At 36.4% G+C, this 25,984-nt stretch overlaps 1 protein-coding gene across 1 annotated transcript in view; it reads right to left on the reverse strand.

Moving 5' to 3' along the window:
• Window positions 1-13,261, reverse strand: part of LOC134533015 (receptor-type tyrosine-protein phosphatase kappa) — a 288,290-nt gene extending 275,029 nt beyond the window's left edge. The window contains exon 1 of the mRNA XM_063370148.1: window positions 12,976-13,261. Within this exon, the coding sequence (XP_063226218.1) occupies window positions 12,976-13,246 (271 nt within the window). The 5' untranslated portion in view covers window positions 13,247-13,261. The remainder of the gene's footprint in view (window positions 1-12,975) is intronic.
• Between the last annotated feature and the right edge of the window lie 12,723 nt (window positions 13,262-25,984).

Genomic DNA, 25,984 nt, shown 5'->3' on the forward strand with positions numbered 1-25,984 from the left:
ATTCCATATTTTCACTGCCAATTATTAGTTTGTGAGCTGTTTGCGAGAATATCGTATGTTCATTATAGAATGTGTTGCTTTATTTCAGATGATCGGTTACATTTTGTGTGAAACATCAATGGCGTATTCCCATAATATCGTGTCATTTCATTCGTTCCCACTGTCCGAATAATTTTTTTTTTACAAACGTACATTTTGTAAGCTATCACATTTCAAGCTCCATTTCCTGAAACGTTTTCTTCATTTGTACAGCATACCTGGCTCCAAACCTGTCAGGACAGGACTGCAAAGTTTTTTTTTTCTGGTACCAGCCTAGACTCTTCGACCTTATTCTTCGCAGTTAAAGTTGGCGTCATGTGTTTATTGGCTGCAGCCACAGTGACCACGCATGTATTCTCAAGGGCGTATGTCCGGTTTCAGGTCATTATTTTATGTTTACGTTCCACATGGTTAAACTTATCGAGATTTTGAGTGGCTGAACTTTCATAAAACGAAAATATATACATCACATACTTTTGCATAATTAGCTAGCAAATTTGCGTTTTAACGTTTTTTGTGCAGTATGGATAACTAGAATGAAATGTATTGTAAAACTGGAACCTTTTTTAGCTTTAAAGTCTTTTTTTTTTTGCTGCTACGTTCTATGTTTTAATTCCTTTCAGAAAAAAAAATTATTTTACCTAGCCTTTTAAAATCGTCAGAATTTTTATGATTTTAAATATCTAAATAAATAAGCTGATAAATATTTCTGAAAGAATTTTAAATCATACCACGCAGTAGACACTACCAACCAAAAATTATCAGTCATTTATTCCATTGGGTTTTTCTTATCCGTCCTGATAAAAATTCAACTATGATAGATAATTATGTAAAACATATCCACTATATATACATATATACACATAAATATATAATATATGTGTGTGTGTGTGTGTGTTGAAGTTCGACCACACAAAAAGTTTACAAGTTTAAAAGCGTTACAATTAGAACTAAAATAATGACCTGGAACGTTCTTCGTTTGCTTCTAGTCCTCATTGCTTGCCATGTAACAGAAGAGATAGGAAATAAAAAAACGCTGTATTAGTTACAAAGTTTTTGTATACCATAAAAATTTCATACTGTTTAATATTTAAAAATTACTTTCATTAAGACAAAGATCACAAATCGAGATATTTTTAAGGGCTATGATGATTGCAACGTTTAGTTTGAAAAATACTTTTAAAAAATAGCGCCACGGTTGTAATGCTTTAGAGAACTAACAAACCGTTAAATATATTTGACGCCATGTTTGTTCCAACACAATTTTTCTGGATAATAAATTTAAAGTATTTTAAAAGTTGCGATTGTATATTGTTGTGACCATTCCAGTTTACAAAATGTGATTCAGGATAGTTTCATAGACGCTGATTGGCGCGTACTAGGCATAGTCCCGACCACCACGCATATAGACGCGCACCAGGAAAAGTTTTTTACATTTTTTTTCCCCTCAAATTAATACATTTCTTATATTTATCACGCTCGGCTTTATTTTTTAAAAAAAAAATTCTTCGTTAAATCTTGTGTACGAGTTTCGTATTATAAGTTTATTTGCAATATGAGAACACATTAATTTGTTTGTTACCGAGGTTTGATGTTTACACATCACCGGCGAGTACAGGAAGACTTGCTCACTTCAAAAATTGTTGAATGTAATTTTGCCAAATATGTAATATTCACGTCGATATAAAATTCCTGTGAAAAATTTAAACAAAAATTGAAATGTATTTTAATTCAAGCATCGTATTTTCTTTATGTTGTGCGTTAAGGTTTCAAATTGTTGGAATTCCGTGGTTTAGTAAAAAAAAAAAATCAATAACCATCATGTTTACACTTAGTTTACGAGGAAGAGTTAATTCTAAATTTTAGATTTCCAACATTTCTATAGTCTCTTGTAACAAGACGCGATGATTATACGCTGTAAAACTTATTTGGAAAGAAATACTCTTAAACATTTTATGAAAGTTACTAACTATTAAAATTGTGTGGAAAAAAATCAATATAAGTGTGTTAATTAATTTCCTGACCAAATATATGTTACTACGCCCGTGCATTAGCACGGAAACTTTCCGAACCATTTCTTACAGTGTAGGTTATATTGGATTACCCCTTGCGGTGTTCGATCCCTTCGTCTGCGAGGTTTTTACGACGCCCTAAACAGACTTTACAGCAGCCAGGTGCTTCATCAATAACTCGTCGCCACCAGTTTATGAGCTGCCTGAAATAGGTCGGTGCATATTGAGTCGCCGCGGAGTTTAATTCTCGCTTTGCCACCTACGGGTCTGCATCGCGATTGTGAATGTTTCATGTTTGTTTCCCGCCCGCGGTTATTCATTCACGTCGAAAATATTTCGATGGCCTTATATTACGTTACTCCGTAAGCCCACATTAATGAAGAATAAGGGTTTACTCTTGCTGGAACAGATAGCCAGTTTAGATAAACTGCCTTTTGAAATCATGTCGCTTGTTACTACGCGTTCATTAAATAATTGCGCCAAACACAGCAATTGGACGTACAAGTTTTAATGGCCCAGGTAATTTCGTGGTTTGCAGATTAATGTGTCTGAATGGTAGCGTACTGACTGTTAAAGGATTTTTTTGTTTGTAACATCTTATCTCTCTGTATGTGGCATTTGGTGGGAGTAATTTTGTGAATACTACAGAATTTATGGAACGGAAATATGTAACAGCCACAAAGCTGCCATCTGTGGCGGATCTCAAAAGCAAAGAAAAACTTTATATAACTAACTTTTTTATGAATTTTAGCAATATTGTCAGCATTTTAATAAAATTCCTTATCAAAAATCAAGCCTTAAGCCGGAGTTTAGTTTTTTTTTCAAGGGGGTTTTTTTCGCTTTTATCGGACCCGTTCCATCATATAGTTTAAAATTTAGGTCTGTTAATAAAATTATTTGATGGTCAACGTAGCTGCTCCGTCAGCAAATTCTAGCGGCGGGTGCGGAAACTACGTGTGATTGGTGTCCAGAAATGTAGTTGAAAACACCGATTTGCGTATATTTATTTATTCTTTGTAACAAGCCTTTCAACAGCTAAGCAAGTTAACTTAAGAGATAAGTATAATACAAATACAGATACATAAAAGACGAAACATATGACTAACTGGCAGGTCTAACAAAATTTAATCACGACTATATAAGGTGGGCACTGTAATGTAGGGCAGGCACTATACATTCAGGCAGGCATTACCACAAGGCAGGGACTATCCACAATGCAGGCATTACCACAAGGCAGGAACTATTCAAAAGGCAGGCACTACCCACAAGGCAGGCACTACCACAAGGCAGGCACTACCTACAAGAGAGGAACCACCTATATGCAGGCACCACCAACTAACAATACAAAAAATACACAAGACGCCACAACTAAGACACCAGTATTGTCGAGAAGGTATTTACAGTTTAGTTTGTAATTTTAACAGCTGCTTACAAAAACGTGACTCCAGTAAACTCTGCATTCATACAATGAAACTAGGTTACGACAAGAAAAGTTTTTATTACTTATAATTTTGGATTATTGGTTTTGAATGATTTAAATATTGTCGCTGTCAGATTTGTTAATTTAATTCCAAACCATAGAACCATATTCTAATTTTTATCTTACTAAGGCTATATAAAGTGTAATAATGAAATCAATATCAGTGGATTAAAATGTAAATATTTAATTAAAACTACGTTTCTACGGAAACTGGAAACTAAAGAGTTGATATTTTGGTGGTAGTACAATTTCGAATCTAATATGACACCCAGATCTTTAATAAAATGAGTAATTGAAATTTCAGTGTTGTCTTAACTTATAATCCTACCTGAGTGTTTTTTCTTTGTAAACGTAATGATTTTAGATTTTTCTTTGTTAAGTTCAACAAGATTTGTTTTACACCAGTTATTAACTTCAGAAATGTTTTATGGAATAGGAGACAATCGTGTGTAGAAGTAATCTATCTAAAGATTTACAAGTCATCTGCAAACAAAAAACAGTAGAATAATGTAAAACCTAAGTAATATCATTAATAAATATATTTAAAAGCACAGGTGATAGCGTATCTCCTGGGGAACTCCAGATTGGCGTACTGAAGAGAAGAGTTATTGTTTGTGGATTAAAAAAACATATATTTCTTAGATAACTGGTGAACCAATTGATTTATTTACTACATATGCCTACATTTAACAGCTTTTCCAATAATATAGAGTGATTTATCTTGTCAGAAGCTTTAGCTTAATCGAAATAGCACTCAAAGACCTGACCCGTGTTTGTTAAGTTATATATTGGATTCAGAAAGTTGTACTATTACATGGTGATAGCACAGACATCTTCGTGTTTATTAAGATATCTGCTATGAATGTTTAGTAAATATTTCGCCTTATTACAACCATAAACTTTTCATCTGTGGAACTTTAATAATATTAATATTTTTTTTTCTTTCATCTGCATTGTTGTAATTTTCGTTAATTTTTTTTTACCGTTTATTTTTTTATTCTGACCATCTGTTTAATTTGTAAATTCAATTAATTTTATTCTAGTTCCTTACCGTATTGTTGTAACCAAAGGCCATGAAAGGATGTTATGAACCATATATATTGGGTATACACGTATCTCAGCCACACAGGAACAGGAAGTAACTTAAAAAAGTGTGATTTTTGGCGTTACTACGTGTAGGCTAAGGCCTGACGCCTGAACAATTAAAATTATTAAAAATATGAGTTTAGGGTATCGTCGGTTGTGTACATTAATGAAATTGTTACAACTAAATATCTTAACGAACTGTAAGTAATATTTACTTGGATTTAAAGCAGTTATGTCAATTATAAGCCAATTTAAGAATTGCTTAGCTAGGGACGCCATAATTAAGCAGTGTCGCCATTGTTCAAGGCTTAAGCGGCCAGTATAAATTTGCTTACATGCTTATAAATACGTGAGATTTCTAGCCAAACAAACTATATTGTTGCAAAAGTTGATAAAACTGAACTTCAATTAGATTGTGTATATAACATAATATAAAGAGAAGTAATTCTACTTAGACACCCAGAAGTCCTACTTTTAAGATAATCGTACTCCCGCTGAACTAAAGCCGTGTAATTCTATTTAAAATAGAATTTAATTTGATATTAAACTCTCTAATTTTTAACTCACTTTGAAATCATTTGATTTATGAACGATATAAATTTTGAAACAACTACTGGACTTAATTAAATCACTTTTGAACTTTTGGGTGTGATCTGTGCCAACATACATCCTAAGACATTTGAACTGCAAATAATCTCCAGGAAAGATTTGTCACAATATAAATTAAGTATTTTTAAGTAAATTCATATTTTATTGTTGAGTATTAAAATTGTTATAACTCCACCAACCTTAAATTCTTATACACACTTGGAAAGGATGAATATATACATTTCTTATAATATTTTCAAACTTACAAAAGATTCCTAATTATATCGTTGAATAATATTGTTAATTTTCATATGTATCAAGAGTCAGGTTCAGGTTATGTATGTCAGTGTATGTTTGTTATTGAAAGTGTTGCTGTGTTATGTTTACTATCTATGGTTCAAACTATTAAACTTCAGATTTTTCACCACTCTTTAAATAATCAATTTCCTATCCACATAATATACAAATTTCTTACTCCATAATTAAAATACTATATATTTCCATAGTAAACTACAGATTGGATTCGTCAGTTGTTACCGTCTACTATTGTTTATTTGTTAGAGCATTGTTTCTAAGGTTTTTATGCAATGTTATATTATTAAGTTTACGAAGGTATCAACAACACAGTACCTACACTTTTTTCCTCCACCCTGTACTGCCTTCTCTCCCTACTTCAACAATAAATTAAAGAAAGAGAGAGATAGAATTATTAGTGTAACAAAGGGAGGTGCAGAACAAAGTCGAGTACACTCATTGTTGTGGTCATTCCAATTCTAAATCCATGTTGACTATCAGATAACCTATTTTTAGGTGGAAATTTATTTGCTTAAATATGATTTTTTTTATATTTTTGGAAAAACATTCAGTAACGATACAGGTCTATAGTTTATGTCGTTTGGTTTCTGTCATTTTTATGGTTAGGAATGACTTTAGATATTTTCAAATTTGTTGGGATAACTTGGGATTTAATATTTTTGTTAAATATATAGTATAATATATTTATCACTTTTGGTATTATAATTAAAAATTCTACGTTAAATTTTGTGTCCGAGTTTCGTTTCATAAGTGTATTTGCAACATGAGAACACATACGTTTACTCGTTACCGAAGTTAGATGTTACGCATCTCTGGCGAGTACTCAAAGACTATCTCGCTTCTTTTTTTATAGTTTCACGAAGCCGTTAGTGTTGTCTTGCAGGTACAATACCAATGGGAGATACTTTCTCTAAAACCAAAGAATAAGCCTTTTTTAACAGGCTTTTATTAGCTTCACTTGCAACTATGTAATAAAATCATGTAAGTCGATTTTAACCTAATTCTAATAGTCGTATCTATTTAAAACTTTGCAGTATATGTAATCACGATGACAATACAATAATTTCATGACTATGACCCGAAACCACTTCTTTCGGGCTATGCATATGCTTTTTTTTTACTATATCCATGAGTCCGGGTCATGGTGGGAAATTTGCCCGAAGTCGACTTCTTCCTTCATGGGGGGAGGGGGTCCATACCAACAAAATTTCTAAAATTTTAAAAATCGATTATTTTTCTATTTATAGTGTTTCCATTGCCATTTGGGGTACTCAACCATCCACTCTCCCCCCCCCCCCCCCCACCACCACAAGGGAGAGGTCATTGGCCCCCGATATTATGAAAATCGGCACAATTAAAGTACATTAATTCTTATGTGCTTCCAGGGCCTTCGGGCACACTCAGACCCTCTTAGGGGGTCAATTGCCCCCCAAATTTTCGGGTCTTCTAAAAATTATTTTGTAGTGCCTTTGAGAAATTTATAAAAAAAATTACTTCAATATAACTAAAAAGTAAACAATATATTTTAAAAAAATAAAAATAACGCTTTCTAGTTGTATGAACTAAAAAGTTAAAAAATATATTTTTTTTTATTTAAGTAATTTGTTTAACAGTGACAGAATTAACTACAACTCTGTGTAACGAAATTTTTTAATAAGCTTAAAACAATACGTAATAAACAAAACAATTAATTTTAATTAAAAAAATGTGTGGGCTTGATATCAGTTGTCATAAATTTTCGACCACTAATGTATATTCGTTAGGACAGTGTCATTATGAAAATGAAAGAAGAGAGCACCCCACGCTTTTTTCATTAAAATTAATTGTTTTGTTTATTACTTGATTATTAATTTTAGCTTATTAAAAAAAATTATACAGAAGTGTAGTAAATTCTGTCACTGTTGAACAAATTACTTAAATTTAAATAATTATTTTACTTTCTAGTTCATACAAAATTAAAGCGAGTTATTTTAGTTTTTTTTTAAATGTATTTATATTTTCGTACAAATGAGCCACAGCCGAACAACATATATTATTTCCTTGAAGTAAATTGGCATTCTCGATACAAGATATAGAATTCCAAAAAAAGACAAACTTGAATGTTCCCGTTCTACTTGTTTTATTGTTTTGCCTACCTTCATTATCTTCCGTGTGTTTTTCCTTGTTTTATAGTGGATAATATTTGCTGATTTTCTTGTGCTCCCCGTATTTAGTCAGTCTTGGTTTACCAAGAGACACAAATTCTCCACAATGGCACACGTTCACATGAATTCCAAGATTTACCTATCTTCCTAGTAATAAACGTTCAAAAATTACATTTTTTTAATGTTCCATGCGCAAAATTCATGAATCTATTCCATACCTTTAATGACCATTAAACTAGTTTTCCTCGCAAATGTTGCGTGTAATCTTTGCATCCCGTAAAGACTACATTTTTGTTATTTAATGTCGGAAACATTTTCTTTTGTCTGAAGGTTAATTTAGTATTTATATTCCGGATATGTTATAACTGATTGTTTCTTCATGCGTATTTTTTTCCTATTTTTTTTGGGTCGAAATATGAGTTCGTCAATAAAGCTAACATAAGACACAAATTAAGGATGTTACCAAACTGAATCAGCTAATGTTTATTGTAAATAACCACCCCGTAACTTTCCTCAAGTGATTTCTAAAAACCATGAAAAACCGAAAACAAGCTTAGCTGCCCGGGATTCAAACCCGGATACTCTCGAATGTGAGTACAGAGCGCCACTTCGCTCGAAAAGATTTTATTACATTTAGATATTTTAGTTTCTTGTCGGTGATTAAAAAAGATGATCATTGGCAGTATGTCTGTAGCTCAGCGAGAGTTGAAAATCGTTTAGACATTTAAAAAGGGAGTTTCCGTGACGTTATTATTTTTTTATTATTAACATGGGGTGAAACCAAACTACCATTATATCTTATTCAAGAAATTTTGAAAACGTATTTTTTATGTGAATGAGAGTAAGATGTGTTTTTTTTACAACGTTAAATAAATGAATGAAATATCGATTCCAGTATTCTCCCCCCCCCCTTCCCCCCTCTTTTTTTTCATGAAGCGGTGCTGTCTGTATCCGCCCCTGATTCTTAAACTAGCCGTTAATTCACACTAGTTATTAAGCTAGAAGCGATGGACATTTATATCTTACTAATATTTACAAAATATATACAATTTAATAACACACTGAAGCTCCCCTGTGGACTACATTTTTGGATACACTTAAAAGTTTACAACACTGGACCAATTTTAAAACCAACTTTAAAGTTATTTTATAAAATATTTACAAACTCACAATGACTCATGTTATTGTATGTGGTTTATTTACTAAAATTACAACTCAATTCTTTATTTATTTTAGTTATTGCATGGTATCTACCAACTTGAAAATCAGTGGCATTTATATTTACTTTAGGTACAATCAAAACAGAAGTAATGATACTGCAATTAGATTTTGGTATGAAATTATCGTCATAACTTCGGAAATGTTCCAGGCACCACGTCAAAATAAAGACTTTTTATAATCCTGTGTTTTCTGTGTGAAAGGCAGTTTTTAGGTTAAATAATTTCGTATCGACCGACAACATTTTGTTTGAAGTAAGTTAAATCGTTAAATATTTAATGATTTAAAAATCGCATATACTATGGTTTCATTTGTTTGCTTTGATCGCGTAGGTATGTAGGGGAGAGTTGGGTAAAACAGGGTAGTTGGGTAGAACGGGGTACCACTGTTATTTTCCGTACACGTGGTGCTATCTGTGTGTACGTTTGGTAAGTTACTCCTCTATACGTCGTCACTAGAGTGAGGTAGTATGAAGTGTCGCACAGTATTCTTTCGTGCGTAATAATGGAAATTACAAATTTATGATGTTTCACTAAAATGTTTAGCGTGTATTGGCTATACAATATTTAATCAGTGGTTGCAGATATATTTTATGGTAAGTTGTATTCAAGTAAAGTATTATATTTGCTATGTTGTGCCATAGTAACCGATGTAATTGACGGGTGTTAAGATTTTCTGTTGTCTTTTTGCTTGAGAACCTGCATGTAGGGTAAAACAGGGTACACAGGTAATGGGTAAAACGGGGTAGTACCTCGTTCTGTCCAACCAGTTTCCTGTTTTAATCATCTTTTCGATCAATTGTGCAAATGACTTTTAAAATTAAAAACAGTTTTGTTATGCATACTAAATGTTATACAGAGTTACCTACAGTACATTTATACAGTCAACCAAAAGTCTTGTATCGGTGAGGAAAAAAATTGGAAACGTAAAAATGTTGTAGGCCCATGTAATTAAATTGTAATTTGACTTTATCTTTTTTTCTATTTTTAAAAATAAAAACCATGCTCGAAAAAACCATGTCGTCCTATTGTGTTTTCCCCCACACTGCACCCATAGGTTGCAGCCCTTAGATGTTTCCTTCATGTCCCCATTGATGCAGTATTATAGTGATGAAGCAAGGAAATGGGTTCGTTTACATCCTGGACGTCCCATTACAATTAACCAGATCGGGAAACTCTATGGCGCTGCATTTACGAAGGCCGCTTCTATGGAAACTGCGGTAAATGGTTTCAGAAGAACTGGAATATTTCCCCTTGATGCAAGTATCTTCCCAGATTGGATGTTTTAGCCAGCGGCAACAACTGACCGAGCTAACTCCAGGCCTTCAGAACCGAGTGGAAATGACACTGTCGGTGATATTCCACTGACTGCTGCAACAACTGACCGAGCTAACTCCAGGCCTTCAAAACCGAGTGGAAATGACAGTGTAGGTGATATTCCAGTGACTGCTGCAACAACTGATCGAGCTTACACAATGCCTTCAGAGTCCCATGGAAATGTCAGTGTTGGTAATATTCCTGGGACATCTGGTTTGGTATCTTCACCAACTGAATCTCGTTTAGGCCTATCTGATAAAAACAATCGAAATGCTTCATCAAACAGTAGCTTCACAATTCCACCGACTACAGTGATGCCGATTTCCCATGTCAAAAGGAATCCTGCAGAAGGAAGAGGACGACGACGTGGCAAGGCAGCTGTGCTGACCGACTCGCCATATAAGAACGAACTAATTATTATTCAGTCAGCTTCACCAAAATCTTTAAAAAGTAAAAATGCTGGTGTGTCTAAATCTCAAAACAGTTCTAAAACACATAAGAATAAAGAAGACAGCAACAAATCCATAACAACAGTAACTATGCGTGTGTCTGATGATGATGACGTTCCTTGCATTTATTGCGCTGAACAGTTCTCCACTTCAAAATCAGCCGAAAGTTGGGTGCAATGATTAAAGTGTCATTCTTGGAGCCATGAAGGATGTGCTGGTGTAGACACAGATGACTGTAGGCCATTTGAATGTGATTTCTGCCAGTTTGGAATAAAGACTCTGGCCTTATTTTGTGTTCTGATGGGCCTACTATGCCATATTAGGCTAATTAAACAATCATATGTTTTGTCAGATATTTGGGTTCACCGCATATGCAAGTTTGTATTATACATAGTAAGATTATGCTTTTAGACTAACCACTTCCTCAAAATTAACAGTGTTGTGTTATTGTTGTTCAAACAATGTTTGTGATTTTCCGCAAACCAATGTTTTTGTGAAGTTTTACTGCAAATACAGAGGAAGGCTTATAATTGATTTTTTTTTAAATTCTCATATTTTTACTGACATTTGTATTTATTTGTCATACTACATGTTGTTCAGAATTTTTTATAGTGCACATGTAAAATCATTTTAAAAATCTGCTTTCTGTACCCCGTTTTACCCAACCAGTTGGGTAAAACAGGGTAGTGTGCATACATTCAAATAAATAAATATCTCTGCAAGAATAATATTTCAGAAGACACGGTACTAGTTGCAGAATTAAACTCACATTCTAATCTACGCATGCTGATGTTTTCAGACAGATACAGCAATATTAAAACAATAAATTAAAGCGATTTATACTAAGTACCCCGTTATACCCTACTCTCCCCTATATATATTTTTAGATATTTTTTAGATTGAAATAAAAATATATATTTCTATTTCATATTTCAACTTATTTTTGAAACATCAACGACCAAGAAAAAAAATACAGCGATCGCAATCGAGTGGCGAGAATAGTAAAACCAATATTGAAGTTTATGCTCACTGGACCAAAGCGATGGGCTAGCGAGTCGGCGTGATTGCAATCGGTGAGTTTTTTAAAAAAATTTCTCTTTCTCTCTCGCGACGAGTTGTGTTCGCCGACGAGCGAGTGGCGAACTCGCTCGATGGGTTCGACGCTGCGACCACGAGTTGGCGACCGCGAGGCGAGTTGGGGAACACAGGCGAGCAGATGCTGCAGTCCCGCTATCGTGGGGACAGCACGCCACGGTGATTGCCGTAGCTCTGTGTCTCTCCGCGTTTGTCATGGGCTCTTCGAGACCTGGTCCCGCGCGCCAGATGTCAGAGATGATGATTGTGAGTACTTTCATGACTTATTACCGCTATCAGATAACTCTTAGTAAAATAAAATAAAAATATGTTGAGAACATTTGAAACGAAAAACATAAAATAATAAACAGAGCTATAGTAATAAGATTTCATGTGCAGCCATATAAAAAAATAAAACAATGGCGAGAAAATAAAACAAAACATTTAATGTATTATTAAAGTATTTGTACGTTTATTCAAAATTTACTCATTTAGTTCATTGCATTGTTATCTATTTCGGTACTCACGTAAAATTTCAAACATGTTAGTAAATAAAATTGTTGAAGTTTTTTGTTTCTTTTGATGTAAGAATAACATTTATTTATAATTTTATTTGGGATGAGAGGATACGAGCCCCTGTGTTCATCCCTTAACGAGCCCGGCTGGCTACGGATGTTAGTTGTGTTAGTTGTGTTAGTGACCGTTCACTGGATTAGTGCGAGACTTAAATGTTGACCCTAACATTTTATGGCATATAAATGAATATGAACTTGAAATGAAAGTCCCTGCAGTGCTTGAAAGAACAAATGTGCCGGCATTTTAAGGCTAGGCAGCACACGCCATGTTTCTTTTCATTGCTGTTATTTGAAAGGATTTTTCTGTACATTTATATGATTGCTATCTCTCGCATTTTATGTTCTGTCTCAATTTTCCCCAACACATTTTGACGATAGGTGTATCATAATTTACAGCTCGGAAATAAAGTACTATTCTAAAATTATGTTAAGAAAATTTGTGACCCGGCAATAAAGACGAGCTTGTTTATCTTAGTAATGCCAAGAAAATGAAATAACCTACTCGGTGTGTAAGACTGAGCCTTAATAGCTTTAAAATGTTCCTGAAAGCACTCGGTTCTTCTTTAGTTATTTATTTTTTGGGTGTTTTGGGTATCCAAGCATGCAGTTTAAGAAGGACCACTCCGGCTCTCCGCGGACACGTTGAGCGGCATCGAGCGTGCGCTGTAGGGCCACTCACCCAGGGACATGAGCCCGCTGTTCAGCATGGACAGCTTGATGGCGTTGGGGATGGACACGAGCGACGTGCTGCCGCCGCCCTGGGACCGCTTCTTCTTGGGCTTGTCCAGGTCGGCGCAGCGCGCGCTCGACCGCGACCGGTGCTTGCGGTGGCGGTGCTGCTGCTGCTGCTGCTGGCTGCCTCCGCTGCTGCCGCCGGGGGCGGACGCCGCCCCCGGCGTCGTGGCGCTGGCGCGGGACGACAGCTCGGCGCGCTCGCGGGACGCTGGCATGAGGAGCTGTGTGCCCTGGGCGGAGACCGCGGCGCGACTGAGGGAGGGGGACCCTGGCGGCCGGCCCGGGAAGCTCGGCGCCGCCGCCCCGCCCAGCCGCGCATGCGCACCGCCGGTCCTCTCGCGCGGCGCTGGGAACTGTCAGGAGACGGCCGGCGCGGCGGGGCGACTGAGATGCTGCCCCTTGGAAGGGCAGCCCATCAGGATTTTTCTGACAGTAGTGTTTTTGAAAGGTTGTCTGAATTGTTGCCCCTTGGATAGGCAGCTCTTCAGGATTTTTCTGACAGTGGTTAGTTTGTAATGCGACTGCAAGGGCAGCCCTTCCAGTATCTTAAAATGTGTCTATTTTCGTAATTTTATAATCCTGAATTGTTGCCCCTTGGAAGGGCAGCCCTTCGGGATTTTTCTGACAATGGTTAGTTTGTAAAGTGACCTGACCTAACCTAACCTAACCTAAACTAACCACTGTCAGAAAAATCCTGAAGGGCTGCCCTTCCAAGGGGCAACAATTCAGACATCCTTTCAAAAACACCACTGTCAGAAAAATCCTGATGGGCTGCCCTTCCAAGGGGCAACAATTCAGGATTATAAAATTACGAAAATAGACATATTTTATGATACTGGAAGGGCTGCCCTTCCAGTCGCTTTACAAACTAACCACTGTCAGAAAAATCCTGAAGGGCTGCCCATCCAAGGGGCAACAATTCAGACAACCTTTCAAAAACACTACTGTCAGAAAAATCCTGATGGGCATATTGAGTATAGTTGCAAAATATAATACTTTGGAATAATTTTTGAGAATGTTGAATTATATTGGGATCATTGAAATAAGCATGGCTGTCATGTGCGCAAGTGCAGACGTGTGCAAGTACTTATTTCTTTGCAAATGAAACAGCTTTGCGGCTATGCATTTTTTATATTTGAAACAAAATACTTATATAGTGTTTTGGTTGTTCCGTATAGCAAAATAGATAATCTTAAACATATATGGTGAATATTTCCAGCAACGAATGACCAAAAAAAATTAAGATGCCAACATTTACTTTTGAAAATTTAACAACTTTTATATTGTTAGCTTGCTAACAAATGCCGCATAGTTCGATGATTTCCAAAGACATTTTGTTTTCCGTGCTTTGTAATATTTAGTCACTCTTTTAACTCGCCATTGCCATACATTAGTGCTTGACCACGTCTGATGATGGTTAGCAATAATTATGAATTAGAATTTCTCTCGTTAAACACATTCACTTACATTTTTTAAAAAAAAAGTCAGATAAAACTTTAAATCTAAACTTTAACTCTTTCAAATTTGTGTGAATAGTTTATTTCCGATATCACTCCTTGTCTTTGAGATAGATTTTGAAGAATGGCTTCCTATTAGGTATAGTTGTTACGTCAGTGCGACTTCCAAAAATGTCTACCTAGTATTTCGTTTTATGGTCCCCTAATTCTCATAACCATCGTCTACTCAAAAGTATGTGTATGTGTACTAAACTGCCGTTATTTTTGCATAAATTGTTTTCATACTGATACATGAAATAAAGTCATGTAAAATCTCTGCGGGTACGTTAGTTGAAATTTTTTATGAAAAGGGACAAATGGGAAAGGAGTTTTTAAATCTGAAAAAATCACTTTAATTAACTCTTTTCATACAAAAAATTCGCATCCATTTGATTTTATTTTACTTTTTAAGAGTAGTTAGTATCAGGACAGTTTATTCGAAACATTTTGGCTATGTGAAAGGTGAATAAATGTTTGATTGATCCATTTGGAATATTCAAATTACAAATAAGGGTGGATTTTACATAAAGTTTCGAGAATGTTTCGTAATATTCTAGAATGTTCCATACGTTTCCAGAATTTTTCAAAAGAATTATGACCTTCGAAACTTAAATGTACCTATAGGCCGAGCCAAAATAATTATCGAAAAAGTATTTTTCTTAATAATTTTAGTTGATTACAGTGAAATGAAGCTTATTTAAATAAAACACTGATAAAGTTGATAGAATCGATGAAATCTGGAATAATTTTCATTATCAAGCGTAAAAAATATTAATGATGTTTTGGAAAGCACCTTTAACAAAAACATATTTTTTCACAAAAATAATTTTATTTATATACTAGTTGACCCGACAGACGTGGTCCTGTCCAAATTACAATAAATTTGTTTGTGATCTTTCTTTTTTTAGTTTTGTGTAAAGATATTGTAAATGTGTAAACGAAGTAAAAATTAGAAAAGTAATTATTTATTTACTAACGATTGTGGCCATGGATATTCAATTTGAGAATGAGTTCTTTCAGAAGCACGTCCATTTGTAAATTTTACGTGCCAAATGAATTCTATCGGCAGTGCACTGCTGAAATGCTGGGAACGTGTGATGTGCCTGGAATGTGATCGTATTGTAACCATATGGTTTTGTTTCAAAATGTAAGTCACTATTGAAATAAGTCAGCATTTCAAGTAAACAATCAAAACAAAGAAACGCTTTGATGATATTGGCGTGCTGCGACATCACCATTTCGTTCATTGCAATGCTTTATTTTGCATGATATTTTTTGTTTCGTTGTCTGGTGCGTAAACAAACAAGGCTGATGGTTTTCCGACCTGGGAACAGATGACATACAATTGACCCTGCGAGAATCGTGGATTTTCAAGGTTAATACCGCAAACATTCAATGACTGCCCTTGAGATTCATTTATGGTCATTGCGAATGCAAGCCGCACCGAAAACTGCGAGCGTATAAAGTATAGTGGCAATATCGGTCGGGATCACTGGGATACGTAGTAACAAGACGTATTCTCCTTTGTACTTTCCTTCAAGAATTGTTGCTTCGATGACGTTAACAGTTTTTGGTCATTGCGGTCCGATCGCCCAGTTTCAGGTTTCCCACAACTTCTCACTGCAGGCAACCACCGAGTGCTCCCCCACTATCTGTGTTGTTGGGTTCCAGCCGTCTCTTATATCACCTCGCTGTCTACGAGACGGTACACCCCAAAAAAAAAATAAAACATTAATAGATGTTCTGGAACTGTGAAATAAATATAATATATTTTATAATATTCATAATATAATGTTCATTCTTCAAAGCGAGTTAAAAATCTTGGCTTTCCCCCCCCCCCCCTCCAAATGATTTCACAGTAAAAGTATTTATTTCTGCCAATCATTGTCATTATCAAAATTTTTAACCTGAAACAATTCAAAACACGTATTACAGCACTGAGTATATGTTTGTACATTTGTTTTGCTCAAACGACTGAGATCTGTCGGTAAATACTTCCTGCGAACAAAACTAAATAAAAATTCCTGTGGCGGGATTTGAGATTTTAAACAAGCCCCTTTGAGGTTACCAAGCGCGCGCTCTGCCGTTGTGCTTTCAAGCCTCTTGAGAATTTAGAAGGAGGATATGTAGCTATATAATCATTGTAATGCTAGTTTTCTTAAGTATTTTAAAACGTGTGATTACTTTTTACTACGGCTATTTTAGTTTAACAAAATAATATATTCCAAGGTAGTTTCACCATCATAATTTTAATTTTGGCACACCAAAACGTATGGTATGCCTGCTAATGTTTACGAAAGTGACTATATATTTGTTTCTACACGTGGATCCATCATTTTTGTGACTCATTTCAGTTGATCGACTTCCCTTCCATTTTCACGAAATTGCTCTTTCCAAATGGCATATTATACCGAGAGCTAAGATGTTTATACATTTAAAAAAAAAACTTTTTAATACAACGCGATTGAGACTTGCGTTCCCCTACTTTCTCCCTGAACAAATTTTGTAAGGGCCATTAATCCTCGCTATCTTGCATGTTTTAATTTTTGTATTATTTCAATTTTTAAATTAATCATAATTTTTTTCCAAAGCAGGGCATAAATTATAATATAAATTATATATATATATATATATATATTTCCAAGTATTTACTAGCAAGCTACAATCTGAAATCGCAGGAAGAAAATATCCTGTAATTTCACATGCCCAGCTACAAGAAGTCGGTAAATGTTGTCAAGTAGGTCATATACCCTTGCAAGCCATTTAATTGAATACGTAAGCTGTACTGCTAGCTGTGGCTTAGAAAAGGAATTAAAGACGCTCTTTCAAGAGCGTCAATTTGCTAGAGAACTATTTCGAGCTCTCTCTGTCTCTCTCTGTCTCTGGTAAAATTACGTTTTTAATTTCTACAATATTCTCTTTCATATTTGAATGTACAAAACACGTGAAAACAATTGAGTTGAAACGTGTAATAAACACATAATTACGCACACTACTAAAATAACAATTTCAGACACAACTGTGTCTTGAGTTACAAAATTTAAACAGGCTTTGAAAGTCGACAGTATTGAATGTGAATTCTCTTGACGTTTAATAATAAACACACGTGGCAGCGTTGAAAGTTTACGTTAAATTTAAATTTTAAAAAAAAAAACTTATATCAGACTGAGTCTGAATTCAACCGACTGACTGTTCTTCTGTTTGTCCGTTTCTGACGACCTTGTCGTTGACGAGACGTGAAAGCAAAGTAAAATATAAAAAAATAGTGTGGCTGAAGTTAAGATTTATATGACAGTCTTTATTTATTTTTTTTAATTAGTAGTTTCTGGGGGTGAGCTAACCCATCTTGGCCTCACTGCAACTTGGTGACAGCTTAAAGGTTGGTGAAAACACGTAGCCCGCGTTGTTTTCGCGGTGAAGGGGGGGGGGAGGGGAAGGGTTAAAGTCCCCTCCCCTTTTTATTCTTAATTAAAAAAAATAATACGGTAAGGCCCTGTTGACGTGCGGTGGGGCGCCAGCCAGAGATGAAGAGGTATATGGTTTGGCCCGAAGGTTGGTGGAGTGTTGGGGGGGATGGAAGGGTAGTTCCGGCTCGTCGCTCTATTCCCGTCCCGTGCGGTGACGTGGGAGCTGCCCCCCCCCCCCCCCAACCCTGAACATGCCAAGGCTAGTTCCCCGCCCCCTGCGCCGCTACGGTCACCCCCGCGGCCGCAAATAGCCTTCACCGCGATCGTCTGTCGAGAGGACGTGGTGCGTCCGGCGCGCACGGGCGGCGATGTCGACATTTACTGGGATCGTCGCGACCAGAGGCGCAACAACAGGGGGGGGGGGGGGGGGAAGGGTATTTTGCCCCCCCCCCTTCCCACTGAAACCTTGAAGTGGGGGCAAACGGGGGCAAAGAAAGTGCTGTGTAATCAATTTTTAGATAATAAAAACTGCTTAAATAGCACCATTTTCCACCTTGAAATAAAAAAATTTCCCGGGGGAGGACCCCCGGACCACCCGCTTCAATAGGAGGGATCGATGATTATTTATAAAAAAAAGGTATATTGCCCCCCCCCCCCACCCCTTTTTGGAAATTTAGTTGTTGCGCCCCTGGTCGCGACTGACCACGTTCTGCGCTCGGCCGTCACGACGAATGTTCTGAATTTTCGTTCATTATATAACGTAACAACCACATGAATGTCATCGACTAAACCAGGTGAAAGTACCCGGGTTTGTTTGTACCCGGTACAAGAATAACAATATATTATCACTGTGATTTAGAAGACGTGGAAATCACTTCGTGTGTTTCTTCTTCTCTCCCGAGCATGGCTAGTGTATTTTAAGTTTGTGTGCAATCTTCGCCAAGTTAATAAATGAAGTCAAAATGAGAGCATCTCACCTCCTTTTAAAATATTAATAAAAAAAAACAAATTTAATACTTTCGATCAACAATTCTCAATTCATGATGGTAATTTTTTAGCATACAATTTTAGCATTATTCTTAATTCTACGATATTTTTTTTCTTGCTAACCAGAGCGACTTTAACTTTAAAACCTACACTCACACCATAAACATATACCTCCGTGGTTAGTGTAGTTGTAGTATATAGGGTAGTGCACTGCTATAAGCAGTTTTGTGCGCCAATGTTTTTTTCATAAATAATAAATATATTTTCAAGTTTTTACTAGCAAGCTCCAATCTGGAATCGCAGGAAGAAAATATCCTTTAATTTCACACGCCCAGCTACAAGTAGTCGGTAAACGTTGTCAAGTAGGTCATATACCCTCGCAAGCTATTTAATTTAAAACGTAAGCTGTACGGTTAGCTGTGTTTTAGGAACGGAATTAAAGACGCTCTTTCAAGAGCGTCATTTTGCTAGTTTACTTGGCTTTCTGTTTCATACCTAAAATATTGTTATATAATAAGGAATTTTCAACGCGAATATAATGAATAATATGTTAAACAATTTTTCATTTTATTTTATCAAAGAGTGTATTGTTTGTAAAATGATCTTTTGGTAAAAAATTGCGGATTAAGTTATACAGTTTTTACCAGCTACTGGTATGGATTTTAGTTACTTTCTCGAAAAATCTTTACGGAATTTTCCAATACATTTACCAAGTATTTTCTGTGAAATCATAATTTTATAGAAAATCATATTTTCACAACAGCATGGAAATAAATCATATTTATAAGTTTGTTACACAAGTAAACAATAATTTTTTTTTACATAGTTAGGGCTAATAGTTAACTTTTATATACTTTTTTTAATTTACTCTCTCTTGTCTTTATTTTTTCCTGTTTTTTTTCTGATCTTCATTTCCTTCTGGTTTTCATTTTCTTCCGGTCTTCATTTTCTGCAGGTCTTCGTCTTTGACGGCGAATGACGGAGCCAGGAGCAAGTTATTCCTCTCCGTGAACTGGAGCCAGCTGTAATTTATTCGACGCATGCAATGTTAGGAAACAAGGTCCGCCGCAAAGCAGGGGCGAGTTCCCGCGCTGTGTTACGGGCGGTAATCGCATTAGCGCTCGTTACGTGACTAAACGGCGCCGAGACATGTCCTTCGAGAGGGTCCGCTCCGTGGCGAGCAGTGCGTCGCGCGTTATGTGAGGTTATGTGAGGTTATGTGAGCCGCGGCAGAGAGAAGTAGTGGTGATGGAGTGATCTGGGTTAAGTGATTAGTTCGCCGGGCATGATCCCGCGTGACTGAAGAACGTGTCGTGCGTGAGATTACCTGGTAATAGGGCGGGAAATTTATCGTCCGTATCTGGCTGCCTAGCCTTGCACATCGCGTGTGCTTTCCAATTAAAAATGGCGGTTATGACCGTGGAACGGTATCGGCACAGGCCCAGCACGCGAGGCTGCACGCCAGCCATTACAGGTGGTTATAGGCATAGCTGAACCTACCCGCTGCGACGTCAACTAAACAGTGAGTGTTCAGCAAACACAGAAACGTACTTGAAAGGTTTTGATAAATTTCCCTAGAAAATGAAGGCTTTGGTTACGCTCAAGTGAAATTCTCTAATTATTCCGTACAAAAGGTTTCATCATTTTTGTAAATATTAGTAGACCTACTCCCTCAAAACTTTTATGCGACTTGAATACATCCAACACTCATTCACACATATAAAAGTCACCATTTATGTTACGAAAGTAAAATTTCATTTGGTTATTAGCTACTGATAAAACCGTGGCTTTACATTACAAAATATTAATAAATAATTATGGATACTACCTTTAATAGAACATGTAAAGATCTCTAATCTAAATAGGTTAATCTGGTATTTTGTCTGTTCCGACATTACCTAAAAACACTTAATGGATTTCGATGTTTTCCTTAGTTACTATCCAAAATTAAAAACTGGAGTGAAATCAATTTCTATGTTTATTTCTTTAGGTAGCTAAAAGGGGAATATAAGCTCTTTTTTATGTTTAGCGTACCTTTGATATATTTAAGCTCATTAATCGATAATTAATGCAGCTGTTTGGACAAAATTAATTATTTTCGTAAAGAATGCTGCAATTTCTTAAGTAAGAAACACATCTATCTAATAAAATATTGTTTGATATTCAATTATATTAACTTAAACTGTGACATACAAATCCATTTAATCCGTGATAAAACAAAGTGAAGTAGTGAATTTTCCAACGGAATTTCTTAATTCACTCTATGTCACCGGATTACCGTCACACATTCTGAAAACTGAAAAACTGGCGTGCCAATTATATTACTCCGAAACATTAATCAACCAAAGTTATGCAATGTCACACGATGAGTATTTTTTTTAATATTTATGAACAATTTAATTGAAGAAACAATTCTGAATGAACTCATAAAAGTGAAGTACTACTTCCACGAATACCGCTCGTTTCGACCGACATAGCGATAGAGTTCAAACGGCTTCAATTTTCAATACGCCATGAGTTTGCTATGACTAGTAATTAAGCGCAAGGGTAATCTTTGCAAATGAGTGGTTTGAATTTAGAAAACGAATGCTTCTCTCATGGGCATGCTCAAGAGTCGGTAAACAATCTATTTTTATGTTTGTGCAGAAAACGGACAAACCAATATGTAGTCCATCCACTAGTTTAAAAATAAAAAATTATTTTGTGAAAAAAATATAGGTATATATTTTTCTTCCTTTCCTTTCAATCCACAGTATAGCCACAGCAGTGCAAAGCAGGGTATTAAATGGAATGATGTGTTTCCTCGGTGAATATATGTTCGCTAGAATACTTTCATTTACTTTCCCATTCATTTCATTTCAGACAGCCATAGCGAAGCGTGGCCGGGTTCAGGTAGTCATAGATAAAAATGAAACATAAAGCCTCAGAAAACAAGCCTGAATCAGTTGATTGCAAACAGATAATCCCTATGATGACACACGGATTCAGAACTACACATCTCTCCTCAGCGTATTCTTAAATGCTTTTCGTAAACGGACACTTTCTGATAACTTGTGCAGTTTTCAAATAGCATGGTTTTTTCTGAAGCTCTCCACACTGGAAATAAATCACTTTTGTAGGTGTGTTTGAATGAGTTTAGGCTAACACATCCAAACTGTAATTTTTGACTGGTTCTAATCAAACATTTTTCTTGCATATAGCTATACGAAAATTTATGTCTTTAGTCACTGAAAACAAATTAGCTCTCAATTGGTGGCTATTTCAGTGGATTTTTTTCAGTTTTTTTTTTTTTTTAATAGGTGCGAAGTTCGTGCGCACATATTTTCTTAACACAACTACTCTTAATTTATTTTCCATGTTCATAGACAGTAACATTAAAACAGTGAATAGGATATGTCAAACAGTAGGCCATATAGGCCATTTCTTGGCGTAGCCTAAATGAAATCACAATTGAGTTGTTAATATTTTAAGTCACAAAGACATACCTATACTGGGTAGTCATAGTTTCATTTGATTTTCTTTGTTTTAGTCGTGTCTAAATTAGCTGGGTTGGCATAAGTTCAACCATCTGAATTAGGTATTGTATATCAGCCTGCATTAGTCTTACCGTAACCAACGGGTTTAGTAACAAATTGTAAGTTAATGATAATTTAAGTTAGTCATATCATAATTGTTCCCGAAAATATGTGTCAACCATGTCATTGCTGCCTTGGTTTTCCACAGTAAGTTTGGTAGTTTCCTACAAGAAGAGTATAAAAAAAATGTTCTTAGAGGGGAAGAGCTAAGGTAGCCGAAATTGTCAAGCACAAGATTAAAGTGTGTTAGGTTACGGTTTACTTATGTAGAGAGTTTTCCATCAGATTAATTCGGCGGTCTTACAGTTACAAACGTATCAGACATTTAGCCGAGGCTTAGTCTAGGCACAGCGGTCTTCACTAGCCGACCATGCAGAGTTCCGTTATGTGAGGTGTTATTTAAAACGTGAGTGGCTCCTCGCAGCAGTAACCACAGGTGCGCCTCGACGTTAATCGAAGAAGTGGTAGGAATGAGTTTGCGAAGGATAATAAGCTTGAATAATTGTGCAGGATAACCTATCGATCCATTTAATTGGAGATTGGAATTCGACGACTTGATGGGCCCTTGATTCGTTCCAAATTATCGGGATGGGGTATTGGATTTTCGTTGGATCACTGCCGTTGAAATATCAAACAGTATTTCTTGCTTGCGGCGTTGCACATGACGGTGGTTGGAATCCTTCACCATTTCATCGTTGAGTAAACGGGGGAAGAATATGCTTAATATTTCATGAATATAAATTAGTTTTAAGAGTATATAAAAAGTTAAAGAACTACTTCTTTTTTACATAAAATTAGCTGGTAGCTGTAGAACACAACCACTTGAAGCATTTCCCGTGTTAGGTATCTGCTTGGAATTGGCCCGCCGAATGTTTCAGAATTAATTTCACTGAATTGACTTATATATACATATATGTGTGTGTGTATGCATGACCTACCTACCTGCAGCACATAGGGCACCTGACTGGCGACTCTATGCGGATGCAAGTGTTTCTAACAAATGAGAGACATGGTTAGGCCTGCCTTAATATTATTTTTCCAACCAGGTACGCATAATGTAAATCATTACGTTGCAATAGATTAAAATGTTCGTTACAACAGCTAACTAACACTGCAGGGATAAACGGAAGTACCACGATAAAATCCATCGGTTTACAGCAAAGTCCGCGATGGTTAACTACAGTTATAATATAAAATGTCGATGTTCTAGTACCTACTTAAAGGCCGTACTACAATCTAAAACTACAATAACAATATCTACCAATAACAGTACGTAATACCTTGCTAATATTGACATAAACAGGACGGATTTTGTGGTTCTGATCCAGTCATGTTTCACTTCGCAAAACAGGTATTTTGACAAAAGTTTTCTGAGTATTTTTTTTTTAAGTCGTGTTTTCTATTGTTAACCTTTTTGTGGGTTAGTCTTATTTTCTCTCCTATTTTTATTTCTGAGTCCACCCAAATTAGTAATAACACTTGTACTAGTAACCAAAAATCTTGTTCTGTGACCGAAAATTCATCACAGATTTGATTTAAAAATAAATTTCACATGTTCCATTCACCTCTGGCTTTGAAGAATAATAGTGATTGGCTTTGCATAAAATTTTACCCAAGCAAGTTAAAAGTTCAACTTTTATTGTTTCTATGCGTTGACAATTGTTATGCATTATTGTAGTAAGCACTGTTCAATACAAGTTATTCAACTCTTATTGTTATTGACTTTTTATTATTATTTCAATTGTTGCATGGCCTTAAGCCGTATGTGTTTAGTCCTCCTTAAAACATTTCGGTATTGAATCACCAGTGCCCAATGCTATACAAACGAAATATCCTGATCATTCATGAAACGATTCGCAGCCAGTAATTTACAAAATAATCATATTTTCGCAAATAAACGTTTTCAAATTAATAAATTTAATTTCAGTCATACTGTATTCTTTTTCAACTAATACTCCTTACGAATACTTGTTCCAACAAACAGTAAAAGTTTTATTCCTTGAACTATTCAAATAACTTATATTTAAATAAAATGCCATAAACTAAGGTTCTTTAAATATATTAGTATGCATATTCAAAACCATTTTTAATAGTTTGTTAAATGTCACATTCACAGTTTACATCGGTGTCTTCCGACATTTTCTGCACAGTAAAGTAGTAACCGGTAACGGCCACAGATCGGGCGTTCCATGAGAGGATTTTAGCTGTCATTGTGCGTGTGAATTTCGGTGGGGCGCCCAGAAGAAAAAGATTCCACTGCCTCGATGACAATACGCAGCCCTGCTAGAACAGCTTCACATTTGTCAATAATAGAATAACTCGATCAGAATTGTTCTATGACTTTACTGAACTGGCGAAGCAACATCCCGAAGTCTAGTTGATGGACTAGGGAAAGGATGGCCTTTAGTGAATCGATGATAGGGGTGTCGGACGGATCGATGTGATGGTTTGTCTCCGTCCGGTTGGCTTGTCCTACAGCCACTGTGGAGAAGGAACCGTGGAGATCCCTCATAGAGGACATTGCGGTGGAAAGTTTTTGCGAGCTTGCTGCATTCACTTTTTTTACAGGCTTCATCTGTTGACATTTTTCCCTGTCCAACATCCATTTTTGACGGTAGGAGCAACCAGAGAAGTTCACTGGATGATCCCCCTTGCAGAGACAGCATGTGGGTTTTTCGGATTTAGGCCGTGGACACTCAGTCGACATGTGATTCTCACCCCATCGAACACAACGTACTTGTTTATTACATGCCTGGGAGGAGTGACCCAGAGCTCGGCATTGGAAGCACTGACTGATTCGTTCTCTGCCACGAAATATTTCTACCTTTACACCGACTCGACCAAGGTGTCTGAGTTTAAAGACCTCAGAGAACTGCTTCATTCCTTACAAGGTGATGAGAAACAAGGGATATTGCTGCGGAAAGTCCTCACTGCTTTCGATCGAAAGTACTTTACCATTTCCGGTTCTCAGCATGGGAACCCGAAGACACCCGAACCTCTCCGAGCAGCTCCGATCTCTTGACAATGCGTCAAACAACTGACGCTCATGTCGTGCATTGCGTGCATTACGATGACAAGCATTTTTTTTCTGAATCTCCAAGTACATTGACGGAATTTAACGTAACAACAAGATTAATAAATATCCATACAAAACATAATGAAAGAAACACATTTCTTAAATTACATATTGCCGTCGGCTGCGGTCTCGTGTTCGAGTCCGGGCGCGAGTTATAGCGGGGTGGCTGGTCTGGTTAACGTTTTATGTTCCGGGAGGGCGCCAGGCTAGCTCGGTGTCTAACCAATGGGGGTTCGTGGTTCGTTGCCCCAGCGTGGTCCGCTAGAACCGTCGGCGGTATTGCTTGGGAATTTACGTTAAAGAAGAATGCGTGGGATTGCCGTAGTAGCGACGTGCCTTTATTCAAGGGATTGACGTCACACCATACAATTACTGAGCACAGACATGCCCCTGAGGGCTACTTGTCCGTTGC

The sequence above is a fragment of the Bacillus rossius genome, chromosome 6 (assembly GCF_032445375.1).
Source record: "Bacillus rossius redtenbacheri isolate Brsri chromosome 6, Brsri_v3, whole genome shotgun sequence".
Lineage (NCBI taxonomy): Eukaryota > Metazoa > Arthropoda > Insecta > Phasmatodea > Bacillidae > Bacillus > Bacillus rossius.